Raw genomic sequence first — 16090 nt, 5'->3', positions numbered from 1 at the left:
TTTCCAACAACTCCACAAAAACAAAATTTCAAAACAGTGGGTCTTTCCCTCCCTAATATATTTAGCTGCTTCACTATACATTTGGGATGAACATAAATAAATCTATTCCTGGGCCTCAGTTTTCATAAGAGCTGAAGCTTGTCACATTGCTGGGCCATCCCTCTCCCTGTTACTGGCTGTGCACTCAGAGCAAAAGGGAGGCATCTGAAGGGGAGCAGCTCTTACCTGCCATGTCACTGGTGACCAGATCCAGCTTTTGTGGTGTCTCCTTCTCGTTATTGTAGCTGATGGTAAATTCAGTTGACTGATGTCTGGTAAAGGGCTGCTTGATTTGTTTCCAACAACCTGTGAAAAAGAAATTAAAATAGAAGGCTTATCAGCCAGTTAAATGCTTAGAATCAGAAGACTTACCAGTAAGTTTAATTTTCAGTATACTCATTGCTGTCAATATATTGAAATAGTTGAAAAACATGACTAAAATGGGCTGTTTGTTTAAAAAAAGCCCCCTAAATATGGAGGGTGAAGGAAGAAGTGAATCATCAACAGGGATTTCCAAGTTTATATAAGATTTTTTGGCAAGAAGGGCTCAAACTCTGTAGGTTCCTACAGTGATGCCTTAACAAAGTATATTGATAAAATACCAACTTTAAGTCAGTTATGTTTTGGCATTGAATATGTGGTAAAAATAATACTTAAAATTTCTCCTTTTGCAGTAGATTGTGGCTTCAGTAGATTGTGGCTTTCAGTAGTGTGGCTTCAGATTCATTGGTATCTGAGCACCTGCACTCATCAATTAGCTTGTTCTCACAACATTCTTGTAAGACAGAAAAGAAAAGATCCCCAGTGTCAGGGACTTGCTGGAGCCTGCACCAGGAGGTCTGGGGAGAGGTGAGTTTGACTCACAGCTTTGTAAGCCCCAAGCCTGGTTCACAAAGGCTTAGAAGCTTGATTTATGAAGCAGACATACAACAAATGAACTGACTGGGTAAGAGGCTATCTCCAATTTCTTGGGATTTGTCCTCATTAGCAAGTGAGAAAGGATTATGATGTGACCTTGAAAAATCATATTAGCAAATATGATGTTAAGTACAAATTAATTTTCTAATGAGGGCGAGCTGCAGTGGGTAACAGCATTCCTTTCACTGACGTCAGCACCTACCGAGGGATGAAATTTTGGAGCTGAGCTATTGCAAGAGACTTGTCAAGAGACATATGAAGTGCTCAGTGGTTTGGGTTTTTTATGGAAAGCCGAGTTTCAGAAGGATATTCCTCTACAGACCTGGCTGGACAGGAAAAACACCCCAACTGCCAGGTTGATGGGAACTCCACTCTAGAAAACATTATCAAGCAAGACAAAGAAACTACTTCATCGGGATTTTGTAGTCATCTCCTAAAGCAGTGAGCTCAAGCCAATCCCTCATTCAATACAGTTCACTGTTGTTAGGCTTTATAAATACAGTTTCAGCTAGGGAGGGCAGTGAGAAGAAAATATTAAAGCCATAAAAAATTATTATCCCTTGCTCTCTTAGAGAAAGGCAATCCCCTCTGCTGTGAGGAAAAGAAAAGAAAAGCAGTAATTTTCTGCAAAATAGGTATTTTGGAAGTGGGAAGGAAAAGGAGGGCACCTGGGAGCACTCTTACATGCTAATTTATACTACACTCTGTATAATAGATCTTTTGTTAATTGCCTTTCTGTCATAGAAACCAAATTATATTGTTTCTCAGGGCACTGTGCTAGGATGACACAAGTGGGACTATCATTTGCTGTTTCCCTTGTATGAAGAGGTGAATTTGAATGAGGAAATGTGGATGCTATTTCAGAAGCATTAAATGCTTAGTTGCATAAACCCCTTCCTGCTGGCCCAGTGGCCAGGACAGGACAAAGTGCAGGATTCTCCACTAACCTGATTTCTGAGTACTGGATAATCCATAGGAAAGTCCTTTGGCTTCTCGCCTGCGAGGAGAGGAAAGGGTTCACAAACATCAGTACTAACAGCATTTCACCTTCATGCCTTAGCTCCAGCAGAGCCTTTTTATTTAGTTGCTGGGGACAAGGCTTCACTTCAAGTTCCTGGAGGCTGTTGTTTACTGGAACATCAGGCATGCAAACCAGCACTTTGACATTTTCTTTTTCTCCATCTATGCACAAGTTATGAGTGCTGGTGTTCAAATTTCCAGGGCTGGCACTCATCAGTTTGATGTGTCTATGTCTAGATGTGTCACTCTGGGCTGTGTTTGGGTCTGCTCTTCTGAATTCCTTGGCTACTTTATAGATTTACTGGGAATCCAGGGCAGAGCTGAGTATCACTGGTGACGAAGCAGCACCACCAGAGTATTGCTTACACTTCCAAATCCCCATCTGCTGACAGAAGCATTTCCTGGTTCGACATGCAAGTGCAGGTTCATAGGAATGGGCATCTAGCAGGAAGCACAGCTGGCAGTGATTCTTCCAGTCCTCAGTCTTGTGAGATGAAATAGCTTAAGACTTAGCTGCTTACACCAGTGCATGTGTGTGATTCCACAGAGCTGAACTCTGCTTCCAGCCTGCTAGGTTAAGTGCTCTAACTTAAGGGACTGGGAAGCAGAAACACAACAGAAGGAAAATAAAGAAAATTATCCAGATAGATAGCTCAAATCTTCCTTCCCTTCACTGAATTTTTATTTGGCTTTGGTGTGGCAATTATCCTGTCTTTGACTGCTTTACACCTCAGTGCTTGTGGGTATACGTAGGGTGAACAGTTGGTTATGCACAGTTCTGACCTGCTTTACCTTCATTTTTCTCTGACTAGGGGAGGCATACAGCAAGAAATACAATTTACAGAGACAACTGAGTTCTACTTAGAAGAAAGACTGACAAACAGGATCAATTCCCAGCTCCCTGGTAAGGAGGCTCTGGAAAGAGGGCAGAGTTGGACATGCTATCTAGGTACCCACAAATGCCTCCTTTGACAAAAATCAGTATCTTACTTGCGTAGGGCTGCGCAGATACAAATTCCAGAGAACAAGAACAGAAACAGCACAATGAAGATGGGGACAATTATAGCTGTAAGCTTTAAACCTGTATGAGAAAAAAGAAGGGATAAAAGTTTAAAAGGTAAATTACTCTAAAGTTGGCAATTTTTACTACAGCGAAAGGTGGGTAATGCTGCAGGAATGCTTCTTGAAGAGAGCATGAAAATGTATAACTGTAAAACTAAAAGACAATCCTCAGCCATGGTAAGATGCCATGTAGCTGTGTGGAACAATGTTGAAACAAAATAGTTGAATATACTTTCTCAAGGGTTACGCTTGACTTGGCATCTATATGCATCCTTACAAAGAGCAGTTCTTTCTTATTACACACTAGATGACTTTTAAAAAGTCACTCATACACACTCTGTTTCCAGTTGCTTATAAATCTGCCAAAGGATACTGCAATTTTACATGCCAAGTAGCTGGCTCATGCTGAACTGGATGAAACATTTCAGTCAAAACGGTTCAAAGATTTCCATGAGGGAACCTAGGGAAAAACCTGTTTAGCCACTGTTAAATCCTAACACAACATGCTTTAGAGCAGGGATTTGAAAATTAGCAGTGGAGTGGCTCTTGTGTCAGGAGAGTGCCATTCCCTGTTTCTACAGACACTTCCCAGCTGTGAGAATAAGGCACTAGAAGTGTCCACAGGGTATTTACAATTTAGCAGATGAAATCTCAGTAGATTTCATTTTCAGTGAATGTGGATATGGTTTACTCATACTGCTGCACAGATGAACTGAGCTTGCTTGCTCTTGGCAAGCAGTTTCAGAGGGTTTTTTTTTTTTCACTGATTGCTTCTTACAACTAGTTTTTTCACAGAGGTATTTCTACAACTCTCAGCTACCTAATGGGTAGTAGCATTTGGTACAGTGGGTCTGGCAATTTCTGCCTGGCTAGGAGCCCACCAAACAGTCAGTATAAGCACCAAATTTTGTTTGTTTGCTTTTTAAAGTCTAAGAAGTTAGCTCTGCAACATTAAAGGATGAAGGCTGCAAATTCAGGGAGAATCACACAAATTAAGCTTGTCTGAGCCCCCATAAATATAGGCATTATGGAAGAGTGTTTTAATTACACAATCAGGCACAACTGTATGTGCTTTCAGCTGGAAACTTGCTCTGGAAGGAGTCATGGTTGTGTGGAGAGAAGATAACACTTTAGAGAGACAACTGCTTCACATGCTAAAAAATTCTAAAATACAGGATGAGCGATGAAGAACTCTCCCAAAAATTGCTACTGAGTGCTCACTGTATTCCCTTGAGCCACCCACCAAGCATGGCAAATCAACCAATATGACAGGGAAACCAAAGCCCAATGTTTAACACATCAAGGAAAATTAAGGCTTTCAATCTCTTTCTGTGCCTTAAAACAAAAAGAACCTATTGCTCCTCCCTCTTCTCTCTGTCATTATTAAAGTCTGAAGGAAAAATAAAAGTTTTGATTTGTGAGAAAGTTTAAAGTTCACTCAGACTGGGCTGAAGACATGATGAATCCTAGAGAAAATGCAGTGCTAGGTAGTGTTACCCAAGCTAGTTTCTTCGGAGGGGATGGGCTCTGTAACAGTCCTGTCTTCTTTTCCAAGGGAGGTTTCTGTGCTCTGACTCGGTTTCTGCCACATGGAATGCGTGAATGAACTGTTGGCTGCAAGAGAGAAGGGGGCATCAGTGGCACTGGGCACCACAGGGGGCTTTAGAGGCACCGTGCACTGCGTGCCCATACCTGGCATTATCCGGCAGCCCATCAGCTCCAGCTTCAGTGCTATTCTTTGGTTCCAGGTCTGAGGGACAATCCGCACGTAACGGGCCACGATCGGAGGGATGAAGTTATTGCGCACTACGTCACCGAAGTTGGAGTTGCCTTGGAACACCTGCAACGAAAGGTGCACACGTTGTCTGCCCTGCTTTAAACTCTCTTTCTTCAACGTGTTCCTGACATCCAACTTCAAAGATTTTCATCCTAAGACTAACACACTGATAACCTGGGATTCAGCCACAAGATTTTAGGAATTGAGAGTTCTGGAAAGAAATAATCTTTTTAGTTGTGCCAGATGATCACATTTTTCTGTTAGCTCAGAGGACAAAGATTATCACCGTTTCAATACTGTGTAATTCCCACTTAATGTATGCTGATATAATGCTATCATTTTTTTATTTAAGAGCATTGCAGCACCCTTTCTTGGAAATAGTGAATAGAAACATAAAAAGGAAAAACTTGAAGTGAATCATTTCTAGACATTTTAGTAAAATGGTCAGTTTTCTATATCAAGCTTGAAGAATGACTATTAACTACATAGTTGTTACTGCATTTATATATTATTACCCAGAATCAGCTCAACCCCTTGTGCAGAACAATCATCCTTGCAGTATTAGTTCTTGGAGATGCTTCAGCCTGACCTAGGAAAACTTAAAACCCTGATGAGACAGAGAAGTGAGCTCAGTATGTCTTAGATAAAATGCCAGGCCATATAGGGTTCTGATGGGACAGGTTCTGTTATGCACCTTAGCTGAAACTAAGATTGTATGTAATACTTTCAAAGGATATTTGTATATAACAAGTCACTGTGGGAAACTGCAAGCCTGCATATTTTAAATAGCTAAACCTTTGCAGTTCACCCACTCCTAGGCTGATTTGTCACTCTTTGGGCCAGCATCCCCTCAGTTTAACATTTAAAAAAATATTAACACCATTAATGTTGGAAATTCCTTGCCACGCAAGCCAAGAAAAGCAGAGCTAGCAGGAAAACTCTCTTCAGCTCTGCCAAGTTTTCAAAAATTGCCATCAGCCCTGAGGATGGTAGAGCCTTCTCCTGAGGCAAGCTGAGATCCCTCAGGACTGATGAGTGGAGGTCTGACTTTGAACACTGTAGGGACAGGGAGGAAGGCTTTTGGGATTTCTTTTGTTTGAAAGAAACCACGAAGTTTTCAGGGGAAAATGTTTCCAGACAAACTCCACCAGCAGCTCTGCCCTTCACCCGAGGGGTTGTTTCATTTGGCGGGGGGAGGTGGACTGACCATCTGAATGCTTTTGGAGCTGACCCTCAGCTTTGCTGGTGCCATACCAACAACAGCATCCCTGGCAGGGGCAAACACTGAGCTGAGCTAAGGACTTGTCCCAACAGCTGCTGTACAGCTCCAATTACAACACTTTTTTTAAAAAAGGGTGCAGACATACACATGCCTCCCTGTGTGTGTCCCACAGCTTCACCAATCCCTGGATAACTTCCTTGTTTCGACAAGCTCACTATCTACTCCATAGCCATAAATTACACAGGTGAAGACAGCCCAAGTCTAGACAAGTTTGAAACTCCTAATCATTCTTGACAGTGAAAGCCTGCCCTTCAATGTCAAGACAGCATAGGCATTATTGTTTTGTGTTTTCCTACCCTTCCCACTTTCCCTTACCTTTTCTTCATTGCTCAGAATCCCTTTGTAAGTTCTCCATTTTGAATTGTTATTTTTATAGTTCATTGTAAATGTCTTCACATAAAAGTTGAAATTCACGGATCCAGAACCAGTGGTCTTAATCCCTTTTAAGAAAATGCAAGAAATATTTTCATTTGCTATGTGCCTGTTTCAAGGGAACATTTCCAAATGCCAACACAGAAGCCAAAACAATTTGGAAAACTTGGTCTTCAAGGTGTTAGTTTATTTTTCAAACTGTGTTGAAATTGAGTTTAAAATTTGGGTGAAGAATAGAAATCTGTTTTAAATTGTGAACTTAGACCAATGGATATTTTTAACAGAGCACAAAAGGCTCAGGGAGCTGGGGCAGTTCAGCCCTGAGGAGAGATGACTGAGGAGTCCTCATCAATGACCATCAGTACCTGAAAGTAGGGAGGGTGCCAAGAGGATGGAGCCAGGCTCTGCTCAGTGGTGCCAAGCAACTGGACAAGAGGTCATGGGCAGAATCTGGGAATGGGCAGAATGGAAAGGCCCACCTGAACACGAGGAAGAACTTCTTTACTGTGCAGGTGGCCAAGCACTGGAACAGGGTGCCCAAAGTGGTTGTGGAGGCTCTCTCACTGGAGATATCCAAGAAATACCTGGATGCAATCCTGGGCTGTGTGCTCTAGGATTGCCCTGCTTGAGGCTGGACCACATGACCCACTGTGGTGCCTTCCAGTTTTACTCATTCTGTGATTCTGTGACTCCAAAATGAATAGTGCTTTTTGATATTATGGTCTGTATCGGCCATCTTTACATCTTTAGCAGCAACTGTAATTTACATTTTTGCAACTAAACCAGGAGATGGAAACAGGAATATCTTTCACCTAGGCCTTGTTTCAAAGGCTGTGACTTTCATGTTTCTTACTGATTCCAGGTCATCTACCTAGACTCTACTGCTCCCTGTGTATTTTGTTCTGTCTGCATCTTTACCGATCAGATATGCACAGCTGAGTTCAATCCTGTATCCTTGTAGGAAGACCAGTCTTGTAAACAGTTTCTTGTTTTAAACAGGAAAATAATATTCCTGAGTGCAGAACATTTCATTACATTTAACAAAAGAAACGTTGCATCAGTGCACTACAGCTCTTCAGCTGCATTCAGTTTCCTCTCCAGCTGAAAGAGTCTAAAAACCAGAGAGCAACGTACCCGTTATTCTCTTCTTCTCTCCCAGGTCTATCTCCAGCCATTCGCGGGTGCTGCTGTGGTTAGAGGCCCAAGACCATCCCGGGACTTGTAGCCAAGCCTTGTCTGGGGACCACAGGAGTAGTTGCCCAAACTCATTGGTCTCCTCCCAGTAGGAAGATGCAGTAACCTGGCTCTTGGAGAGGAATCCCTCTTCCAGACTGAGAGATTTGTTGCAGCCTAGGAGTCCCCACACAGACAGGCAGAAGGAGTTATTTTGCATTTTCACAGGATATTTTTATATTAGGCTAGCAACATTTGAAGACCACCCACAACAGCAAAGTCAGACATTGCTGAATCTAGTGCTAGCCTGATGCTCTCCATTAGCTGTGGTGTTTACCAGTCAATTTGTAGTGTATGATCCAGTACCAGTGTGCTGCAGTCCCAATCCTTTACCAGTCTAACTCCTACATACATGACACCTTCTGACTACGTCTGCTATTTTTGCCATTTAGTTTTTTAATCTCTGCACTTTTGTCTCATTCCTGTGAAGACATTTTTTATTTTTAAATTTTTCCTTCTGAAACATAATATTTATGTTTTGAGATTGGCATTAACTAATTCTGCTGTACAAAACATATCACAGATGAAGGCACTGTACTGAGAGGAATACTTTACTGTAAATATTTCATGATTCCCACCTGCAATTAGGGCTAGGAAAGTTACTCATTAGAGAAGCTCCTTGATACTGCTGCCAAGATGTGATATCATGAAGATCATATCTGTGGGTAAGCACTACAAACTCCACCAAAGAACCCACAAAATCTCTGCACATCAAGGTTCTTCAGAGAAAACAGGCCAGTGGAATATGGTTCAATGAAGTTAAAAATAATTCCTTGGCAGAGTCAAAGGCCTATACATGCTCTACAGTTTTCAGTAGAATAGTAAATGATTTTATCTCAAATGAGTGAAATATAATTCAAATGAACGAATGCAAACTTTCCCCCCTCTTTGCTGTGTTTTATGGAAATGAATGGCTTGACAGATTAAAAGAGGGTTTTGCATCGTGGAAAGCCATAAACAAAAATGCCTTCTGTATCAGTGCAATATAAATACATTTTCATTTCTCCTATGTTTTCTTTCTCTGCTTGTATGATGAAGATGGAAATTACAAATGTCTGAAGAAAAACTGCTTTCATTTTCTGTGGCCTAAAGTACATAAAAATGGGATTATCTGATTGTCATTTTTCATATGCTGGCACCAGAAATGTAACAGCAGAATACTATTTCTGTTTCTCATCTATGTGCGTATGACCGCACATATTCTGTGGGGTTTTTTTCTAGCTCACTTCAGATCCCTTCAATTTTTTTATTCACTTGCCAATTTTAAAAAACTGTTATCCTAAAATATCCTCCTAGACACAGCCTGACATTCTCCTGATTATTTTTTAAAACTTTTACAGAAAATATTTAAATAGCTAAAAACAAAACAATTTTTCTTACCATTGGAAGTAAATGTAAATCGCTTATCTGACAGAGAACCACTGTAAGAAAAGAAAAAGGTAATTCAGCCTCTCATGAGGTGGTCACAGGAGTGCTGAGGTAGAGCTGCAGAATCACTGTTTATCCAGTAAAATATCTCTGGCCAGACAGCCACTTTCTCTGCCAGCTGGATACTGACCCCCTTAAGAGCACTCAAGTGCGTCTCTCACTGTGACTTCGTTCAGGTAATTTTTAAATGGTTTTGAGCATTTTTTAAAGCTTTAGAGTGATTTCCCATTGCATCACCCTGTTACTCTGGCTGCTTGTGAAAGAGTTACACTTGATGAAGACTAAACCACACTAGCTCTGGCCATTCCTGCTTGGGCTACAGGTGTGTCATAGGATGAAAGTGGGATGAAAACTCTTTGTTTTAATCTGGGTGGAAACTAGCTCTGTTATAACCATGGCCAGCATCTCCCATCAGGAATGGTTCTTTATGCTCCATTAACCACATCTATGGATCCCTTTTTCTTCCTCCTTTTGACATGGACTGTTTTGCTTCAGGGGAAAAGCCATTCCTTGGGCCACTCCACACAGCCCTGCACAATGCAGTACAAGATAAAATCACCACTCTGAGGGAAAGCTGAGTTTTCCTTGGCCTCTCAGGGAGCTGCTTTCTAATTGCCAAAGAGATGCCCCTGAGGTTTCATTCCAGAAGCAATGACTCCAACTGGCTGCCTTATAAAAAGAAAAGCCAGGGTTTTAATATGAAATTAGTTTGGATTTCTTGAAAATCTGCCCCCTCCACTGTCACTTCAATTAGCTCCATGCATCACTGGTCCCTTTTGAAAAGCCTTGGCTAGCGTGACTAAGCAGTAAAACAACTTCTGCACTAAGCATGGAGACAGTTCCCTTTTAGGCTCCCCTTTCTTTGGTTTTGGCCAGGAAAATTTCCCCCAAGCTACTGTCTCCAGCCTTACCAGGGTGTTATATATTTTGCAGGGCTATATGTTTTGAATGCACTGCAAATGGGGAACAAGGAAGTAGACCCATGTCAAGGTCAATAAAAACACTGCCTTTTTTTGTCACCGAGGGAAAACTAATGACTACAGGCAAAAGAAGCCCTTCAGAGCTCTAGGTGGGAGCTGATTTATTTGGGCATGTAGGCAGCTGAGTAGCTAGAAGGGGAAACACAAGCCCTCCCTCCCACATCTTCCCCACAGGCAATCCTTAGGGGCAATCAGATGCACTCTGCTCACTTCAAACCAGTTCACATCACAGCCAAAATAGTTGTTGATTTTTTAGTGAATGCAAAGCAATTCATTTCAAGAGAAAAGAAGAAAATAAATACCTAGGTAATCAGTAAAACCTACCCAAAACAGCATCACAGTGCTCCTTGCATACTTATAATGAAAAAAAGTCAACCAGAACCCTTTCAAATAGAGGACTGCAAATTTAGCAAATAGAGGAGGTTAGCATTTCTAAGGTCCACAAAGCTATGAAATCAAGCTGATAAATTTCTACTGTAATTCACTAAAGAGAACAAGCCAATTCAGTAAGTGGTAATTCATCAGTTTCCTAATGTGTCTGCTGGAATTTTGTCACACAGGTACCACTTTGTCCTCTAAGGGAGGGTATCACTCCATGTTCCTCATTTGCCTGACAAACTTCAGGATCCCGCCTTTCATTTTTTTTGCCAGAGCTGGTCTCAAGCAAGCTTCTCCTAAGCAGTGCAGGTTAACCCCAGATTTCATCTTTCACTGTTGACAAGCACACGGTCTCCTGCATTTTCAAAGGCAAACGATTCCACATGTGCAGACGTATAGTCACAGGCCAGGCCATGTTACAGCACCCTCCCTGTGTATTTGCACTGGGCTATCAGATCTGCCCAATAAATCCAGCCACTCGGGCTCCATTACAGCATCTGGGGGTGCAGGTCTGCACATGGGTCATGGGAAGTGAAAACCTCACACATGCTGGAGCCCAACAAACACACTGAGAGATGGAGCGGGGAGGCCAAGGTCAGCCCTTGCAGAGTGCTGGGTGAGCAAGACATAACTCCATGTTAACAACACAACACTAAACAGCTCGATGCACTCCAGCAGCAGCTTTTGATGAGGTCAATTTCGGCTAAAGTCCCTAAATAATTTGAACCCTTAATACTGAAATCCATTATAAATGAGATTTTAAAAGCTTGAGCAAGCTCTTATTTAAGGGCATCCAAAAAGCTCTTAAGGCACTGCTGCTCAAGCACCAATTTTTTCTTGCTGGCACTGGCTCATCTCCAGGATTTTCTTTCAGTGTGTAGGTACTGCAGAATAGGGACGCCATGCAGCTCTGTAGATACCTCTTATAAAAGATTTTTTAAAGTACAAAATGCATTGCTCTATTTTCTTAATAAACAGGCCTACTGCTTCTAGGAGCCCTTTTTCATGTTTTGAAACAACAGCATTTCTCAACATCCTCCAATTTCCCTCTCCTGGGCTCACACCAACATTTCATCTGTTCTAGAGACTGTCCCAGCTGCCAGGTGTGGCAGAAACATCCTAGGAAGCTCTGTGCTGACACTCCCATTTCTCAAACTCTGTGCCCTCTAGTTTGTAGGCAGTGAGCCTGTGGCTTCCTGCAGAAAGCTACTGTTGTCTCCTCGGGGCAATTCTGTCCCTTGGAGATGTGCATCATGCTGGAGGAGTGCCTCTGTCTGCCCCGAGAGGCAGGAGAGCTACAGGGGCTCTGCTCCTCCTTAGGGTGCTAGCTCAGGGGCCTCACATTAAATGGGATAAAGCCCCCAGCACATGCACACTTGCAGAATTACACACTTCATTCTTTGCCCACTGGCTCTTGTACTAGGAAAAAAAAATACAAATGGGAATCACAACTGCCTTTCATTATAAAATTTTATGTGCTACTGTCCAAATTGCTGCACTGGGATTATCAAGGGTCACAAGCATATGAATGTATGTGAACAGTTCTGTAACATCTTTATATAAGGTACAAAATATTTAATTTAGGGTTTCACTAAGCCAGCACGTGTGATGGAAAGAATTTGCATTATTTGTTTTATGGAGGGGCTTGGTGCCTGACCAGAGCTTTCAGTCCTGCTTTGCTTGAGACAACTTTACATTCATTTTCTTTGGCAACTAACTTTCAAGAAAAATAGAAAATATTTAGGCTGCACAGTTCTTTGGCTATGATCTACATACTACCCAGCTTTGTATACTCCAGTGCCATTGTATTTAAAGCATTTCAGTCTCTGCTGAAGTTTAAGCACAGCAACAAAGCACATGAATGCCTTTTTTTTAAAGAATGAAACCATTATTGTAAAATTGTCAGGAGGGTGTGAGAAATCAGGAAAATAGTATAAAAATTACATATTGCTTTAGCTCTCATAGGTTATGGAATGGAAATTTCAATTCTTAAAAAAGAAAAAAAAAAGGCCCCATGTAAAATCCAGATAACATTTGAAAATTAAAAACTATAAACCAACAGGAATGACAGAAGCAGTTGCTGGAAGGTCTGACTGTGCTGGATAGAGATTAGAGGAATTATTTCTACTTCAACAACAGTACAATTAAAAGTCAGAAGATAAGCAGTAAATATAACACCCTTACTATAAATATTCTAAAAGAGAAAAACTCTGAACATGTCAAAAGCACAGTGTTTAAGAAGTTGTTCATTAAATCCCCTATGGCTCAATGGCACTTTTTACCTACTCATTTTTCCTAGCCTTTTTTAAACTTCAACATGAACTTATCATGATTTATTAGCGCATCGACTAAAGCTGTTTGTTGCAGAACATCATACTCTCATGTATCTGCTAACAAAGTAATTTGTAAATATGTTTTGGAAGGAACAGAAGGAAAAAAAAAAAAGAAAATACCACTCTACGTGGTATAGAGTCACTGAAAACCTGGAACCTCTTCCCATCTCCATTGACAACACCATTTTAATAAAGCCCTAGAAACACTCCTAACATCTTTTTGTCCCCAAAACGGTGTCCCCATCTGCTTGTGCAGGTGGTGGCAGTGCCCTGTGGCCAGCCGTGGTACTCACTCAAGGGAGGGGACGCCGTTGGCGACGACGCCCTGGTAGCGGCTGATGCCCTTGTGCTGCGTGACGCTGATCTGCCCACCCAGCTCGTCCGCCACCACGCCGGCGTGGATCGCAGATTTGCACAGCAGAGACGTCTGAAAGGCAGGAGCCAAGGCTCAGGAAATCGATCTGACAAACTGCTAATGCCTTCCCTGCCAAGCTACCACTATACAGGTGTTACAGTTCATAAAATCCAGCAAAAACTCGAGAGAAATAAGAGGCAGGGGAGGGAGAAAGAGGAGTAATCTTTGAAAAATATACGTCTCCCAAAGTGATTTTTCTTTTCAAAAACAAATTATCTGCTTTGGAGAAGGTGCTGCAAGATTGTCACTCCTCAGGAAAAAAAAAGTCAAAGGCAAGGCAAATACTTCCTTGGGAAGATAAATCAACAATTCCTTGGTGTTCTTGCCTGAAGACAGACCTATCTATTACTGCACTTTAGGATTTGAATTATGGTGTACATTAGGGGTGGGCTATGTGTTGAGTAGCTGCTTCTGAGTTTTAAGTGTAGCCCATTTCCCATTATCTCAGGTGGGATAGTGCTGAAAAATGCAGGCAGGACAGCTCATGTGCCAACTAGATGGTAATAACAAGGCTAGGGCGAAGCAGGAAAGGGACAGAGAAAGGCAGAGAGGAGACTTTCCTAGAGGCTGCAGGCAGGTTCACACTGGCCCAATTTGGGCTGTGCTACTGGACAAGCTGGGGTGCTGAGCTGTCCCCTCCAGGGAGGGGTGGGGAGAGTGGAGGCACAAATGCAGCACATCTCCAGGGGAGCCCTGCAGTTTCTTCCCATCACAAAATCCTCCTTAATGGTGGAGGGAATATTTCTTTTGCAAATTCCTCAGTGCAGATAAAATCTGCATGAGGTCATGCCATGTGCTGCTTTTCTGCCCTAATCATTGGAACCAAGGGCAGAAAAACTCCAGCTAATGAGAATGTAATGTGGCATTTCTTTGTTTCTTCAGCTCTGCCACTTTTCAGGCTGGAGCCAGCACTCTTGAATAACTGGATGAACAGGTTAAACATGAGTGCTGACTTTTTGGAAACTCAGTGACTGTGATAGGGTTGGATTTTTCTTCAGTGGTATGATTAGGCTTACTCCTCTGTGAGAGAGGTAAAGATTTCACAGACATGACAAGAGAAGAGTCCAGGGAGAGGGGCACAGAGAGGGCAGGGCTCTGAGTCATATGAACTGTGGATAAATGCAACCACTTCAACTTTTTCAGTTTGAAGAACAAGAAGTTAAAACAACCCAGGAGGTCGATAGTTACCAGTGGGATGTGGTTAGGCAGTGTTTAATATTTATTTCATCTCAGAGCATATGCTAGGAATAGTACAGGCATAACCTTAGAGAAAGCCCACGTGTTACTGAAATGTATATTTTTCACATGTGGACACCAAACAAGTAAAAGCTAAAATCATAGAAATATTTCGTCCATGGGTGAGCACTGCCTCAGAAGGACAAACACTAGGCAAGCCTTTTCCAGAAAGCCAAAACCCACAAGTCAGTAGGTATATTTGACAATCAGTGGACTTTGTTCTCACACAATTGATTTGTTTGTTTGAAAAGCGTCTCTGTGTGCTTATATACTGATAACTTACTTATATACTGATAATAAAAGGTATAGCAAAGCAGCCCAGAAGAATTACTAACAAAAATCAAGCAGCAAAAGTTGAAACCAAGTTGTTCTATTGTTGTTTCTTTTGTCTTTATAAATTTGCCCCATTATCCTGTGTACTTACATCTCTGTATCCTTCTCCAATATTCCCAGAAATGTCACCCGCTATGTCTCTGCAGCCAGCAGGACAGTATCTGCTGTAGTGAGAGAAGAAAGGCTTTTTAAAGGCATGAACTGTAGTGACAACACACACAAACAAGCTCCTGTAAAAGAAATGCTCTCAAACCAATAAATATTTTAGCAGTAATTTCTCTAAATTACTGATGCTCTGTTAGGGAGTCTAGGAGCCAAATAAATGGGCCCTTGAATTCATAGGTGGACTGAACTCAGTAGCACACAAAGAACCAGAAAAGCAGTTTAGCAAGGGCATTTATTTCTATTTAATTCTCTTGTTCTAGAAATGCTACCACACAAGTTTTCAGGGTAAGATAAGAAGCCTATATGCACATCCAGACAGCAGCCAAAAGAGCACATTTTATTACCATTTCAAACCTATCACAAAGTTCAAGGAACCGAGAAATTATAGCTTGTCCTCAGATAATCTTGTATCAGCTGGGACGTGATCTGCTCCCAGAGGAAGCACTGGAATTTGAGGCTACTTTGAATTTCAAAGTGGAAATTCTTTTTACATACACCATGTATATGTATGCATTTAATGAGAATTGCTGAGAGCTCTGCAACTCCATTTCATCATTTTTCTGGGCCACAGTCTTCCATTCTGCACTACTGCTTCTCACAACCAAGAATTTTTACTCAAAAAAATTCACTTCTCCAGAAAACCAAGACTCTAACATTTCCTGACAATTGAATCAGTTGACAGATACTGTAAAGCAAGCCAGAATGCAGAGCTGCAAACCCTCTTTACCTGAATTCAGCCTTTGTGTAGTGGTTGGCTCGTTCCAAGCAGGTGATCAGATCTGTGAAAATTTACAAATGACAATTCCCATTGTAGGATGTAAAAATACAGACAAATATTTGCCAGAACGTGAAATTACATTTAAAGACCTCTCTGTATAATACTTTAGCAATGCTATTAGACTGGAAGCAATAGCTGTGGTTTTCTGTCATTCTTTTCAACTCCCTCTTCTACTCTTCTTATGCTTTACACTTTCTTCAAAGTTGAACAGACCTCCAGAACATTAAATGCAGGAATGAAAACTTTAATCCCTCCTACCCCTCCATTCTATCACAGTATGATGGATGCTGGAGCTCAAAACACAGTGGAGCTTCAAGGAGAAGTCACTGTTTTCCCCTCCA

General features: G+C 41.6%; 1 protein-coding gene across 1 annotated transcript in view; it reads right to left on the bottom strand.

Moving 5' to 3' along the window:
* Positions 1-16090, bottom strand: part of DCBLD1 (discoidin, CUB and LCCL domain containing 1) — a 45986-nt gene that overhangs the window by 4688 nt on the left and 25208 nt on the right. The window contains exons 4-14 of the mRNA XM_041424026.1: positions 15699-15750; positions 14898-14970; positions 13116-13249; positions 9084-9124; positions 7605-7820; positions 6414-6538; positions 4732-4879; positions 4537-4653; positions 2968-3058; positions 1905-1954; positions 226-345 (exon numbers count right to left, since the gene is read on the bottom strand). Of these exons, the coding sequence (XP_041279960.1) occupies positions 226-345; positions 1905-1954; positions 2968-3058; positions 4537-4653; positions 4732-4879; positions 6414-6538; positions 7605-7820; positions 9084-9124; positions 13116-13249; positions 14898-14970; positions 15699-15750 (1167 nt within the window). The remainder of the gene's footprint in view (positions 1-225; positions 346-1904; positions 1955-2967; positions 3059-4536; positions 4654-4731; positions 4880-6413; positions 6539-7604; positions 7821-9083; positions 9125-13115; positions 13250-14897; positions 14971-15698; positions 15751-16090) is intronic.

The sequence above is a fragment of the Onychostruthus taczanowskii genome, unplaced genomic scaffold, assembly GCF_017590055.1.
Source record: "Onychostruthus taczanowskii isolate IOZ18803 unplaced genomic scaffold, ASM1759005v1 scaffold8, whole genome shotgun sequence".
Taxonomy (NCBI): domain Eukaryota; kingdom Metazoa; phylum Chordata; class Aves; order Passeriformes; family Passeridae; genus Onychostruthus; species Onychostruthus taczanowskii.
Note: the sequence above shows the minus strand (reverse complement) of the source record. Positions and strands in the feature narration are given on the sequence as shown.